This window comes from Agelaius phoeniceus, chromosome 14 (genome assembly GCF_051311805.1).
Source record: "Agelaius phoeniceus isolate bAgePho1 chromosome 14, bAgePho1.hap1, whole genome shotgun sequence".
NCBI classification, from domain to species: Eukaryota; Metazoa; Chordata; class Aves; order Passeriformes; family Icteridae; genus Agelaius; species Agelaius phoeniceus.
Genome location: NC_135278.1, coordinates 20,280,315 through 20,295,653, shown reverse-complemented (window position 1 = coordinate 20,295,653; position 15,339 = coordinate 20,280,315). Strand labels below are relative to the sequence as shown.

At 51.0% G+C, this 15,339-nt stretch overlaps 1 protein-coding gene across 2 annotated transcripts in view; it reads right to left on the bottom strand.

Moving 5' to 3' along the window:
• Positions 1–14,997, bottom strand: part of FGF13 (fibroblast growth factor 13) — a 200,064-nt gene extending 185,067 nt beyond the window's left edge. Inside the window, exon 1 of one of the 2 annotated variants that reach the window (XM_054641343.2) lies at positions 14,424–14,997. In XM_054641343.2, coding sequence (XP_054497318.1) covers positions 14,424–14,472 — 49 coding nt within the window. In that variant the 5' untranslated portion in view covers positions 14,473–14,997. The remainder of the gene's footprint in view (positions 1–14,423) is intronic. The other variant, XM_054641345.2, reaches the window with a different exon arrangement.
• Positions 14,998–15,339: the final 342 nt, after the last annotated feature.

Genomic DNA, 15,339 nt, shown 5'->3' with positions numbered 1-15,339 from the left:
TCCTGATGAGGCTGGGACAGAAGATGCTCTTCACATGCCAGCAGAGCACAAACTCCACCTCTAACTCCAGGGTCCAGCACCAGTCAGCAGGATTTGTGTTTCCAAGTCACACATCTCCAAGAAACATGGTTTTCTGATTCAGAAGAGCCTTCTAATAATGAACTGCATGGCCCATAGCTCAGTTTGGTGGTTTTTAAATAGTACAAAAAATTTCATGATAAATTATGTTATTTAAATAACTTAGGATAGGGAAAAAATAATCACAAACAATTCATCTATTCACAAAGAAAAACCTTCCAGTAAACACCTGCTTCATAAAGGAGAGAATAGACAGAAAAGTTCTCCTCTACCACTAAAATTCAGGTTTTGCCACAGAGGCAAAGAGCAGACAGCATGAGCTGAGCTCAGTACATCACTAACTGATTATCTCCTCAAGAGAATAATGCAGCTTTCAGATCAAGAACACACAGTTATAGGTCTCTGCAAGAAATTGCTCAGAAATACAATTAGCGGGTAATGTAATTGAACAAAAATGTCTCATGGAAAGGACATAAACTTCAAATTAACCAGAGCCTGAACTTTGTTGTTGGTCACATTTCATACAAGCTGAGACCAACACAGTTCAACAAACCCAGCCTCAAACTGAAGGGACACTCAAACCACCAGCCATGCTGAGCCAAAGTTGGCACCCAACGGGAGCTTATGAACAGAAAGAAAAAGCTGCTTGCATATTTTTAATTCAGCATATTCTAGTCAGGGTGTCATTGTTGTTTTGATCTTCAAACAATTCTCACTGGCATTCAGGTTATCCATAATTTGTTCTACCAGCCAAGAGAGCAGAGAACTGCAGCTGGGGAGCAGGAGGTGGTGAGAGGCTGAAGGAAGCTGCAGGGACCCTCAGAGAAGGTTATCTGTCCTTTCAGGGCAGGGATGTGTGTGCAGAAGGAGTGCAGGCTCTTTAACCATCTGTACCCCCATGAAGATGCCCTCAGACACCAAGCCTGTGTGCATGCACCATTCACTGTCTGCACCACTGAGTCCTTTCAACACCTTGGGTGTTTGCCAAAGAATCAAAGCATTAAAAATGAGGTAAACTGACTGCTCCTGTCCACAGCAGAGCACACAAACACGTGTCACCACTCATCTCTGTGCTTATGGGCGCTGAGTTATCCTCCCTTGGCTCTAAAAGCGAGGGCCAGCAGTCCAAGGGAAAAGTATCACAGCTAGAACAACCAAAGGAAAATCTGGATTTGAACGCCTCCCCTCTTCCATGGAAAACACCTCCTCAGAGCAGTCCAGAGGTGCCATGTCCCCTGGGAGTGGCAGCTTTCTCCTGGCCACAGCACAGGACTGGTGCCCACTAAACCCAACACTGCCGGGACATCAGCGTGGCAGGGCGAGCTCCTCTGGCCAGCACCCACCCTCCTCAGAGCCTCTGGGCTCCTACAGCCACAGACAGATGAACAGAACTGACCAAGGAGGAAGAAGGACTAAAATAGCCTGCTTTCTTTCTAAAGCCACTGGCAAAAATCAAACCAATTAAAATCATGATCTGAGTCAGTTTTAGTCGATCGCTGGCACCTGGGGCAAAACGCCGCCAGAGCAGAGCTGCTGTTGGTTTCCAATTGAGCTGTCAGTGAGACAGGGGAAGGGGCTCGAGGAGATGAAGGAAGGCATTAATAATAACAGAGGCAAAGATGGGAGCTTGGTCCACACCACGGGCACAGAATTTGCATCAGCTTCCCGCGCCTGTCTGACAGCAAGCCTGGCCCAGGGCACCAACAAAACCACAAAGCAAAGAGGAAAACTTGAAGGGAAGCAAAAAAAAAACAACCCAAAAATGGTGTACAGACACAGAGGCAATAAAGAATATTTTTCCAAAACAGTTGAAACCAAACAGCAGTTGTGTCCCTAGAGCAGCTCCTGGATGTGGCCAGTGCCCTGTGGGGTGGCTGCAGCAGTTGGCACAGGGGGGTAAATGCAGGACACGGCTGCACAGGAGCAAACAGCCCTCTGAAGGTGTGCCACCAACAGCAGACAGCAACAGCAGGACACCCGTGTGCCCAAGGCAATGTGGCCATCTAGCAGGGACCTGGCACAGCAGCACGGTGCCAGTGACACCAGCAGCACGTCAGGGCACACCAGCCACGGGGCACCAAGCAACAACAACTGCATCCACACACAGCAAAGCTGCTCTGACACACCGTGACCCCTGACAGAGGCTGTCCAAATCTAAAAAACCCCAAATGATCAAACAGCAACAACAAAAACATCACCACAGGACAGAAGCTAAAAATAAGATTCTGCAACACTGCTTTTCATCAGGTCTTCCTGTGTGCCTGAAAGGGGAGAGCTTGCAGTGAGCAATACCTGCCCTCACTCTGGATTCAGGATCACAAACAAATCATCGATTCCCAATAGCTCACACACGGCTTGAGCCGAGGTCTCGTTTTTCTGGGGAGGAAAAACAAGAGCAAGAAATTATTACAACTCTAAAAATACCATGGAGAGAGAGCAAGGATGAGTCCTTGGCAGGGGCTGGCTCTCCTGCCACTGCCACAGCCCTGGGCTCACTGGGGCAGTCGTGCCCACACACGTTGTGTGTCCCTTTGGGGCAGGGAGGACCTTGTCCCTGCAGGAGAGCCTGGCAAGGTGCTCACTCCCTGCCAGCTGCACCCTGCAGTGCTTCAGGCTGACCTAAAGTCAGTGCTGTGGCTCATGAGGCACTTGGAGGAGCACAGGGAGGATTTACATGCTTGTCATCCCAGCTGGTGGGGACAGCACCCCACAGAGGCAGAGGAACTGGAAAGGGACCAGTTTCCAGAGGTAGCCAAGGAGCAGGAAGTAATTAATTAGTGAACTGTACTGGCCTACTGAAAGAGGTGGACAACTGACAGTCTGCATTTTGAGATTCCCATCCTTAACCTCCCTTCCAGACGAAGTGAAAAGGATGGAGACACGACATGTTTCCAAAAGGACAGGCTGAAAAAAGATTAACCTGCATATGTGCAAAGAGGAGTGTTTAACACCACAGCACCCAGAGAAAAGGCTGTTACTACACAAGATGGGAATTTAGCTACCACCACACCACATCAAAAGAAACCACCACGTTTCACTCTTCTACTTTAAAATCTGTCCCACGCCTTCCTCATATGTCTGCACCTCCTGATCAATTACCTTATGTCAAAGCCTTGTTACACACACACACACACACACACACAAGTTTTAATTGATTTACTCAAGTCAGTGAGCAAAGAATAAATTAAATTACATCTTGGGAAATAAAGCTGGGCACGCCAGGGCAGCCGCTTCACTGCTGCAGGATTTGAAAGCTCAGAAACAAAGGCAGATCTGGTTTGCTGCCACAGTTTGATGTGAAGCCTCAAAGTGCCTGGTGCTCTGAGAGCTGAGCTCGCCCAGCTGATCCTCAGCCAGCCCATGGCCAGGGCAGCCAGGGTCCTGAGCCTACAAGCACAGACCTTGTTCACTGATCACAGCAGCACCAGCCAGAATTTATCCAGCACCAGCAGCTCCCTCCACACAGAACAGCACAGAGCCATCACACAGCACACTGCAGGTCTGAATACTGAACAGAAAATGCACATAAAACCAACATTGCCATGCTTTGTGCTGGTATTTTGACTGGGTCAAAAATTGATGCCACCACTCTTCATTCTCACCATATTTACCAAGGCGTTAATGATCCTTCAGGACCTTTGAGTCAATAATCCTATGCTTGTGAATAAAGATAAAACATAAATCAGAAACAGATAAAGATGAAGATATTGCAACAGACTGAATTATACAGAATAATTCCTAAAGCCAAATTTTGAAGCACCAACAACCAATACAGCAGAACTGGAGAGGCAGCAGCTGCCTTCAAGGACATCCAGCACAGGACAGGGTAAAACTTCAAACCACACTTCAGTTCAAACCACACTGTTCAGTTCACAGCATCTCCCAGGCAATCTCTGAGGATGCAAACTAAACATGGGATTTTGCTCCCTTTTATTCACCAGCAGAGTTTTCTGCTGCTGCAATATCAGATTTCAGGAGCCAAATCTGTTTTTCTTACATACTTCAGTAATCCCATACTGCAGAATCAAGGCTCAAAATTGCAGCTCATTCTAGCAATCTTCAGGCTTATCTTAGAACACTGATTCAACACAACCCCCTCCCACACTTTTTATAAAGAAAACAAGTGGGGGAAAAAGAATCTAAAATATTCATCACAAGAGCGGTCAGCACTGTGAAGTGCAAAGCGTATCCCACTTCCACTGAGGATCTGATTCAGCACGGCTGGTACTGAGCAGCACAAACCACGCTTCAGTCTGACCTGGCAGGACAGTACAGCTCAGGTGCTGCTCTCTAGAAGGTGCCACCCAAATAAACACCCATGATCTATCAAAAGCTCTCACCAGTAGTTATTCAAACCCAAAATGCTTACAGCAGCAGTAAGAACAGTAATTAGAGATCTGACTGAGGAGGCAAAGGCACTTTGAGAAAAGCCCTATAAAAGAGAGGGTTCCACAGTGAGTGCAGGCATTGTGGACGCACCAACAGCAACGCTCGCCCAGCATTGCTGTGTGAAGGAAGAGCAATGTGTGATCTCCTGGCAGGGACACAGGACTGCCTGACAAACAGCTCACTCACACTCTGCACCTCAGCCATCACCGAGGTTCCCTTCATTTCTCCCATAAGCCTTTAGTCACTCACTCAGCCTGCCTCATGCACACTCAATGGCTCCTGAAATGCACTGAAGGTAAGAATTTGTGATGGTGGGAATGTGGCATGACAAGAATATCCAACATTCACTGAGAGGGGCCCAAAGCAGAGCGCTAGCAGCTTTTGGGCAAATGGAAAGTAGAGATGTTTGGCACCTTGCAGGACAGATTGTCAAGTCTTTTCTGCACCATTTCAGGCTGTCAAACCTGCGTGCTTTCCCTGCAGTCTGATATTACTATGAGTTACACCCACAATATCTCCTCTTCCATTACATTCTTCAGCTTCCTTGTGCTCTCCAGAGACTTTTCAAAGCTAATTTTCCATCGTTCAAAGTCTCACAGAATTTGCTTTCTCCTGCCACTGCACCACACTTTCTCCCCCTTCCATTCTCAGCCTGGCACCTCTTATTCATTCCACAAAGCAGTTTAAAGTTCACCCTTCATGATCAAATGTGGAGTAAAACAAAACCACTTCCAGACCAAAAGGCACAGCCCTGCCACCTCGCTACTGAGCTTCCAGCCATCCTCCACAGCACTGACCCAAAACTCTGCTTTTCTTCAGCTGTTATGTATTTCAAAATCTCTTCCTAACATTGTTCAGAAAGGCCTAACTAATTTTTCTGATCATACTCAAAAGTCTTGAGAAAACATCTCTGTTTTGATGGGAGGTCTTTTCAGGCCAAGGGTGGAACAAGGACAGCGATGGAAAACCTGACAGGTCTTTTTCCTTAAAATAGCTCCAGTGTGACTATTTTTGCTGAGAAACCCCAAAGAAGTTTTGCTTATGTCCCAGTGGGGAAACAAATTCAAATTTTTAAACCCTGAAAGTTGCCATGAAAAGAACTGACAACTTTCACAGCTCTGCATAATCCCTTTCTCCTCTACAGCCATTAATTGCTGCCACTTCCATTAAGTATCCCTAAACAAGAGCATCTACTGTTCTTAAATGTACTACTTGGGAAAAGTCCAAGTTCATCTTTCTCCTGTCTTCCACACTGTTCTCTCCTTGTGCAGGAGTTACTGGATCACTGCCTATAAAGTCTTCACTCCTCTCCATCCCTACCAACGGGATACCCCTCGTGAAGGGACTGTCATTTACACTAATCCCCAACATCCCAGAAATCATGTGATAGAAATTCCTCCCAAGGACACAATTGTACAAACAGAACTTGAAAACTGGGGTTTGCACTGATAATCTGGAAAGAAAGAAAAAAAAAATCCAAAACAAACAAACAGCATGAAACCCAACCCCAAAACAAACAGCCCAAGCCCTCCTCCAGCCAAGGAAACCATTTCCACTGCTCTCCAGTGGCCAAGTAGCACAGCTCAGTATGGCCAGCAGCCAGCTACCAACACAGGCATTCCTCGTCCAGCCTCCCTGGCCAGCAGTGTCCTGACCTTGGAGTGGGTCTGAATCGGCTCACGCCTCACCCCAAAATCCCTTTTCAGCTGGAGTCAGACTTGTGACTCTGTGCTGCTGGAGCCTCCCCATGAGGTGAACAAGAAGAGCCTTGCCATGTGATCCCTCTTGACTTACTTCACTCTGACCACCTTTTATTGAGCTCCGCCAAAGCAAACGAAAACCCAATATCCTCTCTCCGAAAGCAAACAGGGGCAGAGCGGGAAGAGGAGAAGAGAGCAGATGAAAGTCACTCCGGCTCTCCTTGCCCAATCACTTGAAAGCAGCCAGCTATTTTTGGCTGTTTCTGAATTCAGTCTCTGCTGTGCAAGACGAGAGGCAAACGTGAGGCAGAGCACATGACAGAGCTGCCCTCTGTACACTGTGGGATGGCTGTGTGTTGTTCTGTGGGGCTGCAGGGACCCCTGCTCCTCCAGCAGGAGGGACAGCTGTGGGCAGGAGGGAGCACCTGCTCCTGGATGGCCTCACACAACTGCACACCATCTCCCTGAGGAAATGAGTACACCTGCAGTGCCCACCAACACTGCAGCTCACAAAAACACCTCCACATCTTCATGGCACCAGGGAGGACTCTCACAGATCAGGCTCTCCAGCTCTGCCCCCACAAGGAGTGACAATGGCTGGCAGTGCCAACTGGCTCCATCCTGGCTTATTCTCCTGCAGCACTCGGAGGAATAAAGTGACAGCAGTTGGGAGCACTGTGTATAATTCCAATTAAAACATTGATCATTTTCCAGGCAGTACTGTGACACAACTTGGGCAAACGGAGATGTAAGAGCAACATAAGAACTTCACGTGTGTACTGAACATACAGGATAGCTGCACAGAACTCCACAGCAGATGTAAACCCAAAGGAAAATGTTTCTGTGTAAGCACTTTGACAGCACACTGGCAATGTGTGGAAGTAAATCCAGCCTCAGCTACTTGAACATTGTGGCCAGTAGCTACATAAGAGACACAGGTGACTTCCAAAGCAAATCCCTGCAGAGCACACAGGCCAGAGGGGGATTACACAATGCCCACCTCTGATCTGATCCCACCATCACAGCAGAAATTCATCCTAAACTGGGTGGTAACTAAATGCACGCATATCAAAGATATCAAGCACTGGTTAAACAAGTTATTCTTAAAGCAACCAAGACAGCCTTGTATGAATTATGTCAAACCCCAGCTTTAGAAAAGCACCTAGAGATACTCTGTTCTTTGGCCCAGGGAATCTCTATGAATACACCTTCATTTCAGCTGCAAGCACCACCAGTGGCACAGGTAACAAACCACCACCAGCTCAGGTTCAGCCAATCCTGAACTGTGTACATGTAATGCAGCCCAGATCAATGGCAATTCGATTGCTATTTCAGGAATATCTCCTTCCCACCTCATTTCTGTCCTCTGCTCCCTCCCACCTCGCAGTGATGCTCTAATTATTCAAACAACGTAAGCAGTGTTCAATCCATGCCAGCCCTTTCTTCCTTTAGCGCTGACCTTGCCTTATACATCACTCTCACAAAACTAATTAAGTGGAGAACAGTCTCACTCTACACTCTCTTCATGAAAAGAACTGAATTGTTACCTGCCCGAGGGTGCAATTCAAATTATTTTCGCCTTCATTTGACTCAGCAACACAATACAAATATTGAGCACGAAACCAGACAATTCACAGGAACCCTTTACCCAAGATACCCCACACGAAAATAAAAGGATTATTGTAAATAATATACATAACATCCCTGTCTCATTTTGGTTTTTAACATGCCTTTTCATGTAAGCTTGAGCAAGACATGTTTTGGGAAAAGGGGGGAGTTTTGTTAGGTCAAATGATGTAGCTGAGGAAGGAAAAATGGTTTGGGCTACACAAGCCCTAGAGCCAGGCTCAGCTAAGAGGGACAGGTGTGGCTAAGAAACCTTCAGAGCCACAGAGGAGATCTAAAACCATGGAACCTGTGAGAGCATCCAGCCACCAACAGGGCAGCTCCTCTCCAATACACATAAACACTGAACTCCTGGCCTGAAAATGCTCAGCTCAGGGTTGTCCAGGATGGGAGGCTTGTCCTCTTGGAGTTACAAATGCTTTGTTCGTACACAGAACACCTCCAGATTTACTGAGGATTTTATACAAGCATGGATTCAGTGCTTGCAGGAGACTGAGGAATTGCCCTGTCTTTGCTCCTGAGGAGGTTTTTCACATAACTCTGTGTCTTCTGCAGGACACTTGAGCACTAACACACAATGAGGAACAGAAGCAGAAATAGAGCATGCATGGAGCCAAGGCTGCCCTGCAGCACTCCATTCCCAAAGCACAGGGTGAGACCAGTGCCCTGCAGGAAATCTCAGTAGATGGCACAAATTCAGTTAATGACAAGTCTGCAGTGTACTGTGGGTGGCCACAGAGCAGAGATGCCAGGAGCCTAAGCCATGCAGATTCTTGTGCATTGCCGTGGCTGCTGTGCTCCCCCTCTGCAGGGCCCTGCAACGCTCTATGGGGCTGCTCGTCCTGCAGGCTTCATCTGCCGGGGAGCTTTTCCTTTGCAGATGAGATCTGGCACCTGCAAGAGGCAATTGTTATTAAGTTTTCCTCTAGAAGCAAAAAAAAAGATGCCTTTTACTACCTTCTGTACAGCACGAGTTCTTGGCATGGACAGCAGCCACTCAGAACCAACACTAACAAACCCCCGAGTGTGGAGCTTGTCCCTGGGAATCCTGCCTTGCTGTGGATTTCCTCCACACTGAAAACCATTCAAGAGCATCAGCACAAATGTGCTGGCATTTTCATCTCAACACTGCTTCCACTTTTTAGCTGCTGACGTTTATCAACATATGTGAGGGGCCACAGTTTGGGATTGAGAGGGAAGGATGTTTCTTTTATAGAGTTACTGTCGTTTGTGGTACCAAAGCCAGCCCCAGATAATGAGTCAGAACAGGAGGTAGTTACTGTAAATATTCCAAGCATGGGCACATTAACAACCACCCACTAATCAGAGGCAATGCCACGGGCAGACAGAGAACTCCCACAGGTGTCAATGACAGATCTGAATGGATCAGGGGCTCAGCCAAGCACTCAGCATCCATTGTAACCTGAGGGATTAATACCACGATGGGATGGGCCACGGCCCAGATTTTGGCTGGCTCTTTCCAGTGGGCGATGCAGGCTTCCATTCAAAGTGAAATCTGCAATCTCACACAGGAGGCTCTGAGATTTCCAGTGTGAAGTGAACAAAAGCACTGTGGTTAACACTCACTCTTTGGTGCCATTCAGTGTTTGTAACACAACCACGAGTTCTGATGTGCAGGTCAGCAGCACCAACTGACCACAAAAAGACCCAATCTGCTGCTGGCAAGCACCTGCCTGAACAGATCCTCAAGCTCACATCCTAAACTGCAGCTGCTGCTGAAGTTTGGTGGGGCTTTTGGTCTGAAATGAAAGGAGCTGGCACCCAAGTTTCTGACAAAAAGACAAAGGATTGCCTGCCTGTGAGCTGAGCCGGCCAAGCAGCACTCGAGGCAGCGCGCCCCGGGCTCCCTTCCCCCTTCTCACCAGGGCTGCACTTGCTGCTAATTTTGATTCCGTGGCCTCAGACCAAGACGTGGTCAGCTTACATGCTGCTCCTCCTCAGTCCCTGAAGTAAGTTACTGTCTCATGAATCAGTTCTATAGAAATATAACTGTTGAGATCAGCTTCTTTATTTTTGTCAGCTTTTCTCCAGACCTTTCAATCATAAGCTGCATTATCCTATATTCCCATAAAGCCAGGAAAAGCAGTAATAGATACCTCAAAATTCTGACTTCTGTTCTTCCTGCCAAGTGATTTCTCTAAGTGCTTTGTTTTCTGCTGTCACTGAATTAGAATAGTACCTGTACTTCCAGAGTCTTCACTGTTACTGTCACTATTTCAATACACTCTTCTCAGATTAGAAGCTTTCAGCTTCAAAAATGCTCCTATTTTGTTTCTGCAGAAGAAAATACACTCTGCATTTTCTCACTGCTTATGGCTGAGGTTATCAGACTTTTGGACAAAGCTATCCCAGTTCCTTGTGGTGACAGCACGGTGACAGGAACAGATCTCCCTGCATCTGCTTTGATGGGGAAGCCAATAGTACATAATCCCCTTAGTAAAAAGGAACACAAATGCAGATTAACCCATTCCTCAGATTCAGTTTGAGACTCTCTGCTCCAGCTCTTGGCTTTGCCCAGAGGAGCCCCACAAATTGCAGAGCAGCCTGTGCAAGGGCCGGGCTGTAAGAGCAGACAGCACGGGCTCCTAAGGGCCAGCTCCAAAGCACAGGGCATCCAGCACTCACAGCTGCCTTCCCCATGCCCAGGGCTCTCCTCCTGCCCCACAAGCCTCCCCACACAGAAGATATAAGATATTCATTCAAACCAGGTGACGTTGGTCCAGCCCCAAGGACCGATGGGGACACTCGATGCACTGTGCCCAGAGTGCAAGGCCAACACTGCTGGGGAAGTGCCCTGCCCTGGCACAGCCAAGGCTCTGGGCACAGCAGCTCCGTGCCAGGACAAGAACCTGCCCAGTGGGAGCTGCTCTGCTGTGCTAGGGATGCAGGAGAACTGCCCCAGAATCACTGAGTGCCCACTGCTGTGCTGGGGATGCAGGAGAGCTGCCCCAAAATCACTGAGTGCCCACTGCTGTGCTGGGGATGCAGGAGAGGTGCCCCAGAATCACTGAGTGCCCACTGCTGTGCTGGGGATGCAGGAGAGCTGCTCCCAACCATCAGTGAGTGAACCATGGCTGTGCTGGGGATGCAGGAGAGCTGCCCCAGAATCACTGAGTGCCCACTGCTGTGCTGGGGATGCAGGAGAGCTGCCCCAGATCACTGAGTGCCCACTGCTGTGCTGGGGATGCAGGAGAGCTGCTCCCTAATCACTGAGTGCCCACTGCTGTGCTGGGAATGCAGGAGAGCTGCCCCAGATCACTGAGTGCCCACTGCTGTGCTGGGAACACACCCAGAGCATGCCCTGAGCTGCTGCCCAGGTCAGTGCCCACTGTGGGATGCCGAGCTGTTCTCCTCCAGCCCCAGCATTCCTGCCCCCAGGCACAGTGAGGAGGCAGGGACACCGGCCCCAGGATGGAGGCAGCCAGAGGGGACAGGCTGTGCTCTGGAACCAGCTGCTGGCTCCCCCAAACAGCCTCCACCCCAGAGCACTGCCCTCTGCCCCTGGGGAGCAGCTGGGAGCACACCTGGGCTCACAGCACCCTGCACCTTCCACCTCTCACACACCTGAGATAAAGATAGGGGAGGGGAAATCAATGCCATCATCTGCCATAATCCTACAGGTACACATGCACAGTTATTGCAGCATCTTGCAGAAAGCAAAGGTGCACATCCCTGACTTCATTCTGTTAATCCATGAGCTTTATTTAAGATTAGGATAGATAATGCTAAATGCCCACAGCCACTTTTAAAAAGCAACCAGGTATTGAGCAAAACACAGCCATCACTGGGTTTTCCAGACAGGACTTACAAAAGTGGGAGCAACACACTCTTAGGCAGGCAGTTACCTTCCTCCTTGGCTTCAGGAAAGAAGTGAAAAAACCCCACTATTTTAAATAGAAATAGATGATTTTTATAGTTCTGTAACACCTGCAGAACTCCACTGACACCACCACAGACTTTACAAAAGCATAATTTCACTGCAAACAACCACTGCAAGGCAGTTAAGTATTTGCTCTGGATTGTGCTTTTTCCCAGCAAAACCCATGGCCTCTCAAGGTTCTGTATAAATCAGTTTTTTCTAGAAAGAGTGACCCCAAAAGCTGGTGGAACAAAGTGTCTTTTAACAATGTACAGCTTCTACATTTGGGCTGAACATGGCTCTCCCCAAATTCTGTAGAGATTACAGCAAGATCTCACCTCATGCATGGCCCTGCAATGCCTAAGAAAGCTTCAGGAGTGAGAAACGCAGGCACTGCTCTCAGTGAGAATCATTCCACATTCATGAGGCAAACATTACCCTGGGACAGCTGCATTTACAGCAGGTATTCAACCTACACCACCTTCCCTTACAGAGGGGGGTACCTGAACCATCACCACAACAAAAACATGATTATGTTGTTCTCTGAGAGAGAGGTTAACTAACCCAAAACCACAGAGCTTTCTCTCAGGACTCCGGTGCCACAGGACACCTGCAGAAAAATGCAGGAAATGGTATCCCATCCTTTCCAGGCAAATTATAAATTGTTTAATTGCATAAGAAAACCCATCCAAACCAAAAAACCTTAACAAAAAACTCCACTGCCTGGATTTACTATGGCTGGAGCCAAATTAAACATTCCCATGACGACTATTAACACTTGCAATGACCAAAAGAGAATTCAGGTGGAACATTTCCTATTCTCGTCTACAACTCAAGAGGCTGAGGAGGACCACGCAGCCTATCCATGAGCTAGTAAATATTAACTCCTCCTCAGCATCCCCAGCCTCTGTAGAAGCTGTTTCATATCACAGGTGCTCCCCACGACTCACAAACCTCCTCACACACGTGGGCTCCTCCTGCTCTACCTACAACTGCCTCTCTACTTGGTAGGAACACAGAAAGTTTTTCTGTGAGCTCGGGGAGCGGAGCAGCGTCTCCTGAAGCAGAGTAGCAGCACCCACTGCTTTTCCTGGGAGCCTCAGAATATTCACCTGCTGGTTCCCTGTCAGCACTGACATCACAGCCTCGCACGTCTCAGGCATCACTGACTCATTAACAGACACACGAGTGCCTTTGTCCCACTGCTCTGAAATGTGCCAAAGCAATTTCAGACGTGAAGTGTGTCATTAGAACTTGTAATCACAGCACAAAATGGAATACGTAAGCTTGATTTTAAAAATAAGCTTTCAGGCAAGCATAGCACAAGTACAGCAATTTCTCTTTTTTTTATGTTTATACCACAGTTCTAAATCATGCAAAATAATTCCTGAGAAAGGCGGGAATCTTTTGTTCTGCCCTGCTTAATAAATTATTTAAGGTGCAATATAGCGAATAAGGCCACCATGAAAGAAAATCAAAACCAACTCAACTTCAAAGGATATAATGTAAAGGCAAAACATATTTATCTAAAAAAAGTAAGGTTTTGCAATGCATCTAAGTAGTGAAGTTGATTGTGTTACTGAGAAGAAAAATGTCATGCAAACGCGAAGGATTTGGACATGAGACAGAACATAGTAAGAAGGGGAAAGACAGAGTTGGGAAAAAAACTCACATAAAAAGAACATAAAAAGGAAGCTTTCCAAAGTGTTAAACATAAATTTTCAAAATCATGAAACCAAAAAGCTTTTTATCAAGAATAGGAAGGCTGTATTGTTTTGACTCGGCCTCTCTGGCTGCTAAAAAAGTAAACGGCAGGGAAGTGTCCCACTCGGTTTTACAGAGCCGGGAAACGAGGAGCAGGTCTCGGTCCTGCGGGGAGGCCCGGCCCCGGCCCCGCTCCGGGCCCACACGGGGTGTGCGGGGAGCCCCGGGGACACCCCCGAGGGCCACCGAGCCCCGACCCGGCCGGGATGGCACGGGGGACACCGCCACCTGTGCGACCCCGGCGGGCACTGCGCGGGCACGACCCCGGCGGGGACCCCGGCAGGGAACCCGGCAGGGAACCCTGCAAGGAACCTGCACCCTGGCAGGGACCCCGGCAGGGATCCCAGCAGGGACCCTCGCACCCCGGCAGGGATCCCGGCAGGGAACCCGGCAGGGAACCCGGCAGGGAACCCGGCAGGGAACCCGGCAGGGAACCCGGCAGGGAACCCCCACCCTGGCAGGGAACCCGGCAGGGATCCCAGCAGGGACCCTCGCACCCCGGCAGGGACCCCAGCAGGGACCCTCGCACCCCGGCAGGGACCCGGGCCCGCAGCCGGCGCGGGCAGCCCGGCCCCTCACGCCCCAGCGCCGCGGGGCCCGGGGCGAAGCGGGGCGGGGAAATCCCCGTGGCCGGGGTCCCCCCGTGCCCGGCCCGGCCGGGTGCCCCGGCGGTGTCCCCGTTCCCCGTCTCCATGGCGATGTGTGCCCTCCCCGCCCCGCTGGCCGGAGCCGCCGCAGCGCCGAGCACCCCCAGCCCCGGCCGGGAGCCGCCCCCTCCCCTCCCCGGCGGGGAACGGGGGGGCCCCGCTCCCGCCGGTGCCGCATTGAGCGGGCCCCGCGGCCGTGCCGGGCAGCGCCGGGCGCCGCTCCCTGCCCGGCCGGGGCTGCCCCCGGAGCCGTGCCCCCCTCCCGGCCCCGTGAGCTCGGGCTATCCGCGGTCGGGCCGGGGAACGAGCCGCTGATCGGGGCGGCTGCGCCTGCCTTACCCTTGGAAGCATCTTTCTCTTCTTTGGGCTTGATCACCTTCCCGCTCATAGACCCCAGCTTGGGTGGGAAAATCCCCGGGAGCGTCGCGAATTCCGGCTGGACCAAAGAAACCTCGGGCGGGGGGCAGCGTGCGTGCGTGTGGGGGATCCTCTACGCCGAAAAGGCTGAAATAACACCAGGAGCGGGGGAAGGGGGGGCAATGAGGAGCCGGCGAGCTGCCCGCTCCCCGGAGCGGAGCCTCGGAGCCCGGCGGCGCCGCCGCGGTGCCTGCGGGAGCGGAGCGGGGAGCGGGGGGCTCCGGCAGCCGCAGCACCGAGCCCCTGCGCCGCTCGCCGTGCCGGAGACAAAAGCGATATTCCCTGTGTCTGCCCGGCCCCGGCCCCCTCCTTCCCCCGCCTCCCCGGCTCTGCCTCCCCTCCCCAGGGCCAGGGAAGCGCAGCTGGTCCTGCAAGTCCCACCGACCGGGGGGAGGGGGGTACCGTGACTGGGGGGGGCTTGTTTGCTTGGGTGTGTTGGGTTTGGGTTTTTCTCTTTTCGCATCCTCCCCTAATAATAATGGGATGGAGCAGCCGAGCTGCAGCCGCGGATAGGCGGAGGAGGAGGACGCGAGTCCCCGTCACTGCAGAAGAGGCGGCAGGTTTACGCTCGCGGCAGCGAGGAGGGCTGGAGGGGGCAGCTGCAGCCGACCCGGCCCCGCGCACCGCGCTCCCCATCACCCGCACCGGGGCTCCATTAACCGGCACGGGGGAGGGCGGGGGCAGCACGCCTCCCGCTGCCCCCCGGCGAGGAAACGCCGCCCCACGGCCGGAGCCACGGCCAGCCGGGCTGCCCCGGCCCGGGGAGCCGCTCCCAGCCCGGTACCGCAGGGGCGGCTCTGGGCTCTGGGCGCGGGGCCCGGCGCCGCCCGCTCCCAGC